General features: G+C 36.3%; 1 protein-coding gene across 1 annotated transcript; it reads right to left on the bottom strand.

Moving 5' to 3' along the window:
* Nucleotides 1-224: 224 nt before the first annotated feature.
* LOC110448039 (polypeptide N-acetylgalactosaminyltransferase 5-like) lies at nt 225-13,740 on the bottom strand. The gene is made up of 12 exons (XM_021494070.1): nt 13,724-13,740; nt 12,283-12,365; nt 11,584-11,737; nt 11,218-11,384; nt 10,040-10,204; nt 8,683-8,899; nt 7,468-7,585; nt 7,014-7,196; nt 2,380-2,517; nt 1,593-1,694; nt 1,097-1,228; nt 225-508 (listed from the first exon to the last, which is right to left on the bottom strand). The coding sequence occupies exons 1-12, from the start codon at nt 13,738-13,740 to the stop codon at nt 365-367; spliced, it is 1,620 nt and encodes a 539-aa protein (XP_021349745.1). The 3' UTR covers nt 225-364.
* Nucleotides 13,741-14,533: the final 793 nt, after the last annotated feature.

Genomic DNA, 14,533 nt, shown 5'->3' on the forward strand with positions numbered 1-14,533 from the left:
AGTTACATTTGCTTCAGTGGTACGGGCATCCTTAAAGAATATCTAGAGCAGCCGAACACGAAAGACTTCCAATAGCTGGCTTGCTGGATTAGTTGGTTGGTTGAATGTGACGTCACTGTTCCAATATAACTGAACCTAAGACAGATTTGGAGTTACCTGTCGCCGGGGCTTTACTTATTAGTGACAAGTATCAAAATAAGGTTTGTTCAAATAGTGTGTTTATTAAGTTTTGTTTTCGAAAAAAAAATGTATCATTTAATTATGTCAAATTATAATTTTGATTGTAATTTTCTAACTGACATTAGTATAGTTCTGTTAGTCTTACCGACACATATAACGTAAGTCAATATCACAAAAGGCCAAGTTAAATTATCGGGCCTTTTATTGGTTTCCTGTCCATCAACCATAGCTGACTGTCGGTACCTCTACACTCCTCCATGAATACAGATTGACCATCAAAGGCCAGCGTTATACACTTCTGGGTATTCACATGGTATATGGTGTTGTCCTGTGGGTGAGAAATACATCGATAAATAAACTTGATGCGATGAAAATAGACACTTTTTTGTTTAAAGTTTCAAATTAATTAACATTGGCAATATTGACGTTTTGGGATTGTCCTTACAATACGGTCACCCTGACGTAAGTTTTGATCTCAATTTTTACAAAAACAAACCGCATGTTTGCCAAAATTCTATTCACTAATTCTATGAATTCAAACAAACAGAGTTAATTCACATTATTACATCTTTTCGTAATATCAACTTATGTATGACATCGTTTACTACTTTAAACAAAACATCCGAGTAGATATAGACATGGTTTATTTTTAACACTATCGTGCGTGGCTCTAAACAATAAATGAGGAATTTACACCTCATTTCTGTACAACTCTGTTGACAGTAACATAACTCAAATTATACTGTACTTATAATACAGTTTAGGTTCTATCAAATCGTCTACCTCTCTGTGATAATAGTGGTATTGTCTTAATAATAGTATTCTCACATTTCGATCTACACCGTGCTGATTATTCAAGGTCTCTGCTATTTTAAGATTTATATTATCACTTTTGCCTTAATATACATGTACTCACATCTCTATACTCCCATTCCTGGTTTCCGTGCATTCCGTGACATGATATAAGTTGTATAGCTTTCGTAGATGTAAAATAATCAAAACATAGTCTATCTCGTCTGAAAGAATGGTCCTTCATATAAATCCAGAACTACAATTGAAAATGGTAAAATGCTTCTGTAATAAGGTGGTAAAACAGTGAAATATAAACAAATCTATCAATGTTTATTATGATACATTTATTAATGATAATGTGGTTCTTAGAACCAAATTTAAACAATTGATGCATGTGCATGTTATCTTATGGGATTGGGTTTTCTCCCACACAGGAATAGGGAAAATGAACCTCTCTTTACGAACTAAGGCAAAGTCAGCACACACGAACAATTAATAAAAAAAAAGTATTGTGTCATCACATTATAGAGAGTAATCTGGTTCACGTAATCAATTATGTCACATAAATCATGCACACGTTATGATGCCTCGATGTATTGGGTGCAGGATTTCACATTTACCTGATTTCCGCCGAGCTGATGACAAGGATAAGATTTGATAACATTATTGATATCAGGTGTGTCCCTTCCATCCAAACAAACAGGCTTCGCTTTGTTCCTTATCTTCGAAATATATAAAATAAATTACTTATTGACACATATGTATACGAGAACAATCAAAAGAAATATTTTACAACACTAGTAAATTTAACCTTTTTAACACTCTAACATAGCATTTTTATAGAAATATTAATTAATGAAGTCAATTAAGAAAATATAGACATACGTCTTACTTGGCATGTAGCTGTATACACGATATATATTTAAATTTAAATTATCTCCCAAACTAAACATCCTTCTTTGGCAAATCAACATCCCTCTAAAACAAAGCAATAGTCCCTCTATTACAAATCGGAATAGTACTACAAATCAATTTTCTCAATCGACAAATCCTTATCTTCTTCTCTAATCGTGTATCCCCTTCCACATAATCATCACGTCAAACCAAATATCTCCTTCGTATCACATACAAACATCTGATAAATCCCGAGATTGTTGAAATTAATAACGTTCTTTGAAATTATCAACCTAGATATCCCAAACTGAAAATTTTACAAAGGGTATATATGAGTTTATTTTGATACTAAAACCGAATCGTTAGATATTTGAAAATACGATAAGACACTAATTTGAAACTTGCTACTTACTGCATTTCGGAGGGGGGGAAATAGTTTCGTTTATAGTAACATATTTCATTCAGGGCAGAAATACCCACAATTATGTTTTACAAGAAAGAAAGAAATATTACCTCTCCGGATGCAAAAGAATTCCCTGGAATGTATATTTCGGGGAACACGTTTTTTAGATACCATGCAAAACTTTTGCATTTAAGACGTTTACGTAAAGCTATTCTCGCTGATATATCTCCAAAGTCTGTTTCAGTTATCTGTTGAAAATGAAATGGAAATAATTACAATATAAATTCAAAATAGCAGGATCTACGAGATACTAGATCGTCTGCTTTACTTTGCAATATGCAATGGAGAGACGACAGAATCGGCTGCTTTGGCAGATTTTTGTAAAATTGTATCGCTTAAGTATCATACTGAATATTTTCAATAACAAATTATTAAACAAATAACACAAAGATTTTAATATGATTTCCAATAGACGCTTTCAAATATTAATTTTACAAAAAGAAAAATACAAACTTTTTTTCATTGAGTATTTATGATATCCGGACCTAACGTTCTGGGGGTATTGCATAGTCTCACGTAGTTTACGAACGTTTTCCCAAACTTTTAATGTTAAAGTTGCAATATATAAACTGTTTGTGTTGCCATATTAAAACACATAAAAGGACCAGTTAAATGCTGGTAAAGCCCGATACCATTCACTTGATCATGAGAACCCTTTACATTACCAAAACGATAGAAACGAAGATTATATTTATAGATAGATATATCTTAATTTAACCTATACATTGTATATGAATCATTTACTTGTAGAGAATAGATATTCATCTCATCATTTTGTTATGGAAGACTGTAACAAGGGGTATTTTTGGGGGGTTGACATGTCCATGTTGTGACATTTAATAATGATTCTGATGTGGGAGATTCTCGCGCTAATTTACTCGACGCAAAAGTGCGAACATTTACACACCGCGAAAATTTCCACTTTTACAGTATACGTCTCAGAGAGATATAGTTACNATTAGAAATATCTGTATCATTAACTATGATATCCAGAAACACATCTTAAAACTAATATCTTTGAAACATGTCCATCACATAAAGGAACTGAACTGCATAGGACTAGAATTATTAAAGTTCCATAAACTATTAACACTGAAACTGTTAGCACTGTTCTGAACATAAAAAAGCACATTGTTTACAAGTCCATCCTTTTAGGTGGAACAGAAAGTCTCCCTGATCTTGTATGGACAGCGACATGAGGACGGTTTATGCGACTAGTTCCTCCACAGTCAATTGGACGCGACGCGGACACGACGCAATTGGTAGCCTTGTCTACATCCACTGAACTTCCCGTTATAGGAATGTCATCATCCAGTTCTGGCGATTCAGCGATCATTGGACCGGAAGTTGGAACCAGATGACGTCTGTTTCTGCGAATCATGCCCTTTGAAGTTTGAACGTGATATGAACGTGGAGTTAATGCAGGCTTAACTACTTCTCCCCGAGTCGCGAAATCTTTGATCCACACGCGATCTCCCGGTTTCAGCACAGTTTCATCCTTAACACGATGACGTTTGTCATAGTTGATTTTCTGCTTTTCAGACTGAACCGATTTCTTAGACTGGACATCCTCCAAGTAAGGCCAACTGGGTACAAGTTGGTTTGGTCCAATGGGTAGTTTCGTTTTGATACGGCGCCCCATACAGAGTTCCGCGGGACTATAGCCATTCTGTAGCGGTGTTGCGCGATAAGACATTAATGCAACGTAATGGTCTGCATTTTTCCGTAACAGTGTCTTTACCGTCTGCACCGCTCGTTCCGCTTCCCCATTGCTCTGAGGAAACTTCGGAGTACTGGTTACATGTTCAAACCCGAAGTCACGCGCGAATTGTTTGAACACATCTGACGAGTACTGTGGTCCGTTATCAGAGACCAGAATGTCCACTATGCCATGACGGCTGAAAATGGATTTTAGATGTACAATAATGTCTTCTGACGAAGTAGAGTCCAATTTCGCTATTTCCACGAAACGCGAAAAGTAGTCCACGACTAGTAGGTAATTACTTCCTTTGAAGTGGAACAAGTCTGTTCCTGCACGTTGCCATGGTCTCATAGGTAATGGAGTCGGAATCAAAGGTTCAAAGAATCATTTCTAGTTTCAGCACAGACACGACACGAGTTCACTATGTCTTGGATTTGTCTGAAGTAGTCACTGAAACGATCGCAGGCCCATGTGAGAGCAAGAGCCTCTTTTTCAATCTGGGCATACCGTTGTTCTGTAGGCGTCATTGCACGAGAACAGAATGCCACTGGTCTTCTCATACCATTTTCCTGAATTTGTGTAATCACCGCACCAATCCCAAATGATGACGCATCCGCTGACACAACAGTCTCTTTATTAGGGTCATAAAGTGCCAACACAGGGCTGGAACACAGCTCACTTTTGACATCAGAGAACGCCTGTTCCTGAGTGGGACCCCATAACCACATGTTCTTGGTACTAAGTAGGTCATGAATAGGTTTCGTCTTCTCTGCGAGATTTGGCGAGAACTTACCTAGTTGGTTCACCATACCTAGGAAACGACGGACACCGGATATGTCCTTAGGCGCATCCATTTCCTGTATTGCCTGTACTCGATCTGGGTCGGGACTTATTCCCTCGTCATTGATTACATGTCCGACAAACTTGATTTCAGTTTTCGCAAACTCACATTTCTCGTCGTTAAGTGTAACTCCTACGTTTCTGAGTTTTCGAAGTACAGAGTTAACGCGTTTATCATGTTCCATCCTATCGGAACCATACACGAGTACATCATCTGTTTGGCACATTACGCCTTCCTCTCCATCGAGGATCTGAGACATCTTCTTTTGGAAGTGTTCGGGAGTGGAAGAAATTCCGAATGGCAATCTCCGGAAGTGGTATCTTCCGAACGGTGTAATGAATGTTGTCAACTTAGCCGATTCTTTAGACAACTTGACTTGCCAAAATCCTGAATTGGCATCCAACTTTGTGAATAGTTTTGCTCCGGCCAACTGTCCTAGAGTCTGGTCGACTACTGGAAGAGGATGTTTTTCGCGTTCAACGCTCTCATTTAGCTATGTCAGATCTACGCAGATTCAAACCTTTCCATTAGGTTTTGGTACCACTACCATACCTGCACACCAATCAGAGGGTTCATCGATGCGTGCAATAACTCCTAGTTCCTCCATGCGAGTCAACTCGTCCTTGACCTTGGGAAGGAGTGGTATCGGAACACGTCGCGGTGTACTAAGTGCGAAAGGGAAAGAGTCATCTCGAAGCTTAATTTGATACTCTCCCTCCATTTTTCCCAATCCTGTGAATAGGTCTGGATATTTGGCCTTAAAATCAGTTTGTTTTTCAGCTAACTCGTCTACTCTGGAGACAAGACCCAAAAGTTCCACAGCTTTTCGTCCGAGAAGTGGTTGTCGGAGACCATCAATTACATAGATATCCTGGTCCACACACTTGTTTTTGATCTGTAGTGAGCATGTAAACATTCCGTGTACATTGAGTTTGTTGTGTCCAGGCCCATGTAGAACTTTGTCTGATGGACGTAGCTAAGTGTTCTTACACTTCCGGTAGACTTCCTTAGAAATTACTGTTACATCCGCACCTGTGTCTATTTTAAATTTTACATGTGTCTCTTGTAGTTTCACATTTACATACCAAGGACTTGAATCTCCACATCCAACTTCCCCAAGGAAAACAACTTCCTGGGGTTCATCCTGCTCAGAGTCATAATAAATTTCTTCAATGTTTGTTTTGCAGCATTTTATGAAGTGTCCACGCTTTTTACATTTACTGCATGTTTTATCCTTAGCAGGACATCTCTCGCGAGGGTGATTTGGCGAATACCCACACCTTGGACATGACGATTTCTGTGTTGTTTTGTGTGTGTTATATTTCACTTTACCGCCCCGTGGTGAGTCTCTCCCCGCGTTTTGTTTATGTGTAGAGTTAGGGAATTTGTTTGCACCACCGCTGTGTCTGTCTCGTTTGCCATGTATAGCATCAACAGATGATTTGGATGAATCAGATTGTGTGTCACTTCGAACCACGAATTGTTGTTTCTTTACAGCCTCGCTTTGGCGAGCTTGATTGACAGCTTTTTCGAGTGTCAAATTAGGATCAAGTTGAAGTTTTTCAGCCAATTTTTCGTCTCTCAAACCAACAACAATCCTATCTCTGATCATTTCATCATGTAAATCTCCGTAACCACAATGTTCAGCTAGTTGATACAGGGATGTAATGAAAGTGTCAACGCACTCACCTTCGTTCTGTTTACGTTGATTAAACTTGGCCCTCTCATAAATTGTATTTCTCCTTACTACGAAATATGTGTTGAATTTTTCCTCAATAGTGTCATATTTCTGTCTATCGTCTGCCGTTAGCTTAAGTGAAGATAAAATGTCCTCTGCCGCGCTTCCCATTGTGTAAACAAGCGTATTTATTTGTGTTTCTTCGGTTTTCTCACTCAGACCTGAAGCCTGACGAAACCGTTGAAAGCGTTTGAGCCACCGCTGCCATTCCTCCGGTTTGGAAAAGTTAAATTGCTCTGGCGCAGTTACCTGGTATGTTGCCAATTTGTCGACTGGGCTTAGTTCTGTTCCTCAGCTCGTTCACACTAACACTACAGTTACGTCACAAAATACAGTGTAAGACAGTCAAATCTGAAACGCATACTGTTCATTTAACTATGAATAAAAGATAAAAGAACCCTACCTGTTGTTGAGATTTCCGACTGTAGTAGTAAGTTTTGAAATCATCGAGCCATACCTCAGCCAAACGAAGGTTATTGCGCAACAGAATGTTCTTTCCTGGCCATGAATACGGAGAATGTTTCCGGAAAATGTGACCAACATGTGAACAAGGGGCGGTCAGAAGTGTGCCTCCACACATCCAAATCTAACAATAGACATAGGGAGAAGTATAGTTCACCTAGTTATCACAATATACATATATCGAACACGTAATCATTGCTGAAACACCGTATTGCCCAATCTGCCGTTGTTTCCTTCATGTGACGCTGTGTGAGCGATTTTGTCCTTGTGAATTTTTGGTTGTGATACATCGTTTCTATTAACTCCTCAATGGTCTAACCATGTTTATTAGCATAATGTGGACACGCAAAATAAGATGTTTTCTTCGACAGTTAGTGTGGCTTCTATCTCCTTACCCGAAATGAAATTTCAAGATTTTCTGCTCCCCAAATATTCATTCCCTCGTCGTAAGTGCCTAGGTGTGTGAAGTATTCCCGACTGATAGCGAACAACCCTCCTGCCATGGTGGGAGACCTGTCAATAATTAAATACGACGATTTGCAATTTTGTGCTTCGGGAACAGCATACGCCCATTCCTCTTTTTTTCTTGATGGAGTTTTCAACTGTACAATTATAAAATCGTAATTTGCTTACTACACAAATGTAAAGTGTGAAGATAGAGCTAACTGGCTTTAAAAGTCGTTGGATAGCATACGATATATATGATTCATATACAAAACGGAATATGTCTTGTAAAGTCAACTACAGTAGACCGTAGGTAACTTAAAATATCCCTGTGTATTCAATATCTGCATTGCATTGTTAACGGTAGCAATTGTTTAAGCAAAGGACAATTTGTCTGGACTTGGGGACGGAAGAATAACGCACTATTATAACAAGTCAAGACATAAACGGGTGTATCAAAAAGAGAATACCATTGTTTTATTGTTTATGTTATCTAACAATATCTCCATTAAAATGAAATATAAACTTAACATTATTTATAGAATAACACGAAACTATCATACTACATTTGAAACTTTCGAGGGTATTCTCCTGCAAAGTAAACCTGTCCATACCTCATTCCTTGGTGTGTTTTCATTATTGTAACAGATCAGGAATTCCGCCTTTGCGTATTGCAGAGTTATCTTCTCTTGAGAGCAGGTATTGATTGTTACGTCATTTGTTTTTGAGAGTAACGTCATCAATTTTTGAGAAAACGACGTAATTTTCTCACACAAACCAACGACGTAACAATCAATACTTGCTCTCAAGAGAAGATAACTCTGCAATACGCAAAGACGGAATAGGGTCATTCGCTGGCGGCAATGTAGCTCATTTGGTTAGAGAGTCAGTCTAAAGTTTGGAGGCCCCTGGCCTGAATCCCTGTCTGACAGTGCAGTTTTCGTTTCTTGTTAGAGTTGGCATCCAACTAAATTGAGTCACGGGCGGGAGGTGGTTCATATCAAGGGTATCGCGTCTCTTCGGGGTCAAAGATATTGTTATGGATGAGGGAGAAATGTAGCGGAACTGGACCGGTCGATCGCAGCCACCAGATAGCTTAATAAGTTAAAGCGACAGTCCAGAATTTTCATTTCCTATCACATTAGTATACACTATAAGTTATTTACCTGGCAGGTAGATAGTCTTTGAAACTGCGACGTGCTCTCTCAGACGCTGGTATAACGTGCCAAGTAAACGTCAACGACCAATCGAAACCACCCACTTGTACATGTCTTGCTTTGCCAATTTCGTAGCGAAATGTTATATCATCGATAACATCGATTATTGGTGTAACTGAGATTGTCTTGTCACGAGCGATGGGGTCTAGAAGTGGCTCAATCCAGCCTGTTGACATAAATATACTGTGACATGGTTTGGTTTAGCAGCAGACAAAATATGAAACATTTCATTATTATTATGCATAAACAGACAAACTCTATAACTCTTGCGTTTCATTGTCATACTTAAATACAGAAACGACACACCCTTCAATTTCACTGTCATATGTTAGCAGACACAATGAAAAACTTCATCATCATACATAACCAGACAGGTCTGTGACACACTTACAATTTCATCATCATATTTTGAAATAGCAAAATGTGACACCCTTACATTTCATCAGCATTCATAAACAGACGTAAAGGGAATCCTTACTGTTCAGCATCATACATACCCAGACTTAATGTGACATTCGAATATTTCATCATCATATATTCAATGAAACAAGATATGAAGCCCTAATATTATCTCCTGCAATAGAGCAATTACCAAACGTGGCATCGTATACATTTCATAATCATATAAAAATATTATATGCATGCATGCAACACAAGAATGATCAAACCTTTGTAACATCAGAAGTATCCAAGTGCAAGGTACGGTACACGTCCTGTGCTATCATATGTAATACTTCTATCTTTAAAAATAGTTTGAAATTTAAAATGAATTGTAAAACAGAAAACGCAATTTGTATAATATTTTTTCTAAATGTGGTGGTTTTTTACATCATCAAACAAGCAAGTGACTCAGAAAACGCTTGACTGCACATAAACAACAAACTCAAACCGAATATGTACGAAATCTACATGTTTCTTAAACATACTCAAGAATGTGCCTAAGATCAACTTTACGTATTACCTTTATTTCAATTATATTCATCCGACACTTTTCTAAGAGAAACAAAAGAACACCATTTCATAAAAAATATTAAAACCTAGTATCATTAGGCCACAATAAAATTTTGCGATAGTCCACACACGTTGTATAAATTGTGACGTCACGTTACAATTGTAATATTAAGACATGTAGTTGAGAGGTCATGATGTTGTCATTTAGAAATAACCTAAACAGATCTTTGAAAAGTGAAGTTACTAGTTTTGAAGTCTGTCGTTTGATATTATTTTTTCTGTGCTTACCTACTTCACATGGACATTTCACCTTTTAATTATAGAAATATATAAACAAATTGACATATATACATACCGTCCGCGCATTCTATGTGGGAATCAAGAAACACCAGCACAGTTCCAGAGGCGCTATTATATCCGAGAAGTCTTGATCTGATAAGCCCCTCTCTATTGCTAGCTCTCAATATCTTCACCTTTCCATATCGACTCATATACTCCTCTAGTGGAGCATGCAAATGTGCTTTAAAAATACAATTAGCAATGACTTACATGTATATGAAACATTAACGTTTCACCAACAGATGAAGAGAGTACTACTGTTAGAACGGCAGGACAATGTACTTGTCAGGTAATACAATGTGACAGGTTCTATAAAGCTAAATTATTTTAAAAATGAAATAATACATTAGATTTGTTTTACGATGAAGTTACCTCACACATTTACAACAATGTTTTATTTGTTTTTATTGCAAAAGACCGGACATGTTAATATCTTACAGTTGCAACATATCCGAATATTGGTTGTTGACACCGAACACAAGACCAATATTCTAAAATTTAGAGATTTTTAACTTCCTCTGAGATCAAAACAATAGTGAAAATCATATTTCGCAAAAACAATTATGTAACAAGATATGAGAAATTAGAAGTTTATCAAGACAAACTGAAGTACCAAGCACATTTACTAATTAGTTGTCCAGACTCATTGTATTGATAAAACTATATGTGACTTCGAAACGTTCTCTTTTGTTGCCTTTTGTAAAATGAAAATGTTGTTTACAAATCTGATATATAACATGTGTTTGTGAATAATTTCTTTCAATATTGTTTCTGTTTTTAATATACATGCATGTCAAATATTGCAGTCAAACACATAACATTATGAAATTTCAACTTTGGACAGTTGGGCTTTCGAAACTATTTGAAGCCCAAATTGAACGATAAAAACCTGCATTCAAACAATAAAGCAACGACTTAAATGCTTCTTATATTCTTTTATTTGTATCCATAACTTATCGGAAGTGAACTTTTTACGGTAGAGTCCGAGGGTATCTAACTGTGTGGAGGTCATTTTAGACAGAGTTAACTGTATTATTTCAAAAAGAATTAACGAGTGGTAATGGTAATAAGTTCTACTAGTATAACTATTAGCATTTTGTATAACCAGATGTTACTAGAGATATATTTGTTCTAAGTGTCGTGATATTTGATTGGATTTGATATATCGTTTTATAGAGATCAGCATATACTTACGCATATCGGAGAAATCATCCACAAGGATGATCTCCTTTAATAATTCCGGAGGGGTTCGGTTTATAATACTATGTACACTCCTTAGCAACACGGACCAAGCCTCGTTGTGAAATGTAATAATGACACTGGCGTCTGGCAGATTGTTGCTATATACCATTGTTTTACACCTGAAAAGGTAAATGTTATTTTGATTTACTATTTGCGATGCTATTGGTATGGAATTATTGTCTTTCCCCCTAGATGTTATGACTTCTATGTTAGGTTCACTCAAATCGATTACCCCTTTTTAGGTAACATGAATTATATAAATATATAAAATAAGTAATAAATATCAAAAATCGAAAATACACATATGGCTTAACTCACTCGGGATCTCGATTATCCTCTATTGATCTGTCTAACGAGATCATATCACTGACATACTCGTTAAAGGCGTTGTTTTTCCATCCTCTTTTATACTTTTTCTTTTCCTCTGATGTCAGTGTCTTGACATCAATGTCAACGCCCCTCCCTAACTCACCTATGAAAAATTGAAAAATAAATCCCATTATACTTTCATTTTTCACACAAAGTTGTCTTGAAAAGCAATTTTAAACCCACATTACTTAACGAAATTGCTTTCGATATTTCTCAATTTTTACATGTTAAACATAAATCCTGAGTTTACCATACTTGCATCCCTGTAATTATATTTATGTGACAATGATATACGTATTTTAGATTGTTTGATTGTATTTACAATATTTGAGACCTGGGCAACATTAAGAACCTCATTTCAATAAACATAGTTACGTATGATCTAGGTCGTGTAGGCATGGTTTTATTACCCCTTCATAAACGTTATCATCTTAAAAGGTCATATGGATTTTTATGACAGAGAACAGATATTTTTTATTGTTACATTATTACATTAATCAATTCAAGGGACAATTTTAACTTTAAGTAGTATAATTAGGAAAGGATATGTCAGTACTTGTATTATATGTATTATTTGGATTACATTGTATGTATCAATTATTACTTTTTCTTTGTAAAAGAAAATTAAAAAGTTACTCATTTGCTCACCTGGTAAGTTAGCTATATTCTCCTTTTCGTCATCTAAATCAATATTTCCATTCGGAATATTTCGTTGTTGTTCGTGTGGAACACTTTAGGCTAGCTCTTCGGCTTTTTTGTTTGAAATAACATTTCCTGGCTGTGGAGGCATGGCTTTAAAGACCAAACCTTCGTTATTTTCCATGTTCCGAAGAATATGTTCCGTCAGCACATTACCCTTTTGTTCTTTATTTGGATCAGGTTGATTTGATTGTCCCATTTCTACTTCAAACTTAGGTAATTTATTATTATCAGTCACGTCTCCCACTTCACCACGATAAACAAAATTCCAGAAAAACCACACAAAGGAACTCACTATACACAATTTGATTACACTCTTCTTCAGATATAATCGTGGCATCTTGAGTTATCTGAAAGGACAAAACATTCTCAATATATCTGTCAAAACATCTCTTAACATTAAGAAAATGTTATATTTGGTGTCAGTGTTTCTAATTTCCACGAGATTTTGTTTATCAAGTCGAGATAATCTATGCTATTCCATCGAATATTTCTTGCCAGAGTACAACTGGAACATTCGTATATTGGTCAGTAATCATGGTCGGTAAAAGCTGTATAGTACACAAATATGCTTATCAAATTTTAGATGCAAATTGACACTTATGATGTGCAATTCCATGTGCAATGCTTGGACAAAAATAAAAATGCATTTTAATGAGATTACGTGTACGTCTTTCGGTAAATAATATTTCTTTTTAAAATAACTACTCTTAGATAATTCAAAATTTAGTCTAACCTAAAGCAGAAAAATGGTCTACAGCATATCTACAACGGATTCCTGGCGAGCACGTGAAAACCATTAGGGTCATCAATACAGTTTGACCAAGTAAAGGCTGCGCGCTCAGGAACCAGCTAAATACTTGCTCAAAGAAATGCATATTCAAAATATATATTGTAAATTGTATTACTTATCTATGGAATTTCGTGTAATATTTGTTGAATGTTTTATTAACTTTTAAATCTCCTTGCGTATAATCGCTGAAATTAATTTCTTGTGACAATGAAGTGAGGATAGTAGGACAGAACTGTATATCGTACTCTCATAATACATATTGACGAGTAAACAATATATATATAGCAACAATACCATTTACGTTATCATAATATTCTTCCGAGAAAGGTTCCTAAACATACATTTGAATTTACTATCATTGACTTGATAGTAAATTATATCAAATGAAAAAGGATATGGGTTTTTTAAACTCCTGGAACATTTTTATAATCTAAAATTATTTGTGCTTACTTAGNCCCCCACCCCGAAATATCTCAAAGCTTATTCAATCATACTTGCCTATGCACGATATGTCAGTCTCTTTACCGACAATCCTGTCTAAAACGTTTCCTTTTCCCATCAACTATGCATCGTGAGAGTAGTTCCATACGTACTTACCGTGAGAGTAGGTCCATACGTACTTACAGTGAGAGTAGGTCCATACGTACTTACAAATGTGTCATAATGTGCAGTAGTAGTTGTTACATGGAACCCATCTATACTTCATGCAACATTCATGATCAAACAAATGCATATGATCACGTTGTCTTCTCCTCAGTCCAGGTGTGACAGACAGTCTCCTTACACATGATTACTTCACGTGGACACGTAGCGGATTGATTATTTCTTTCGAAGTAGCATTATGTATATATATATTTCTCCTGAAATATCCTTTTTTTTCATTTCATGTGAAACACATTTTTGCCTATAACTAACTTCCTCATAAAAAATCATACGATTATCCAGATTTTGCTTTGTGTGTTCTGGGCATCATATGTTAAGTTTGTTTTTAGTACATGGTACAAATATGTCGGTTTTATATAGAGAGAACATACACGTGTAGATTTTTCACAACGAAGCACGCTACAACGTCTGAGAGCACGTATAACGACATGTTCTATGTCACATATGCATCCTTTTATTTGGGTTGTCTCTCTCTTATCTTTCAGAGTAACAGCTGCTCAGAACCAGTTAACAGAGAAGAAACTAACACGGTAGTCCTCTGATTGATTTCGACCACATCTCTTGTTATTGATGTCTACGTCGACTGTCACAGCTGCGATTGAACGATTATGTTAGGAAGACAAATATTTATGACAATATGCGTTTCCATTAATTTTATCATCAACCCTTCGACAAAATCACTTATGAAAAATATCGAACTTTTAAACATTCCTACCTTGTCCTAACAAAGTGTGATTTAAAAGG

This window comes from Mizuhopecten yessoensis, unplaced genomic scaffold, assembly GCF_002113885.1.
Source record: "Mizuhopecten yessoensis strain PY_sf001 unplaced genomic scaffold, ASM211388v2 scaffold3805, whole genome shotgun sequence".
Lineage (NCBI taxonomy): Eukaryota > Metazoa > Mollusca > Bivalvia > Pectinida > Pectinidae > Mizuhopecten > Mizuhopecten yessoensis.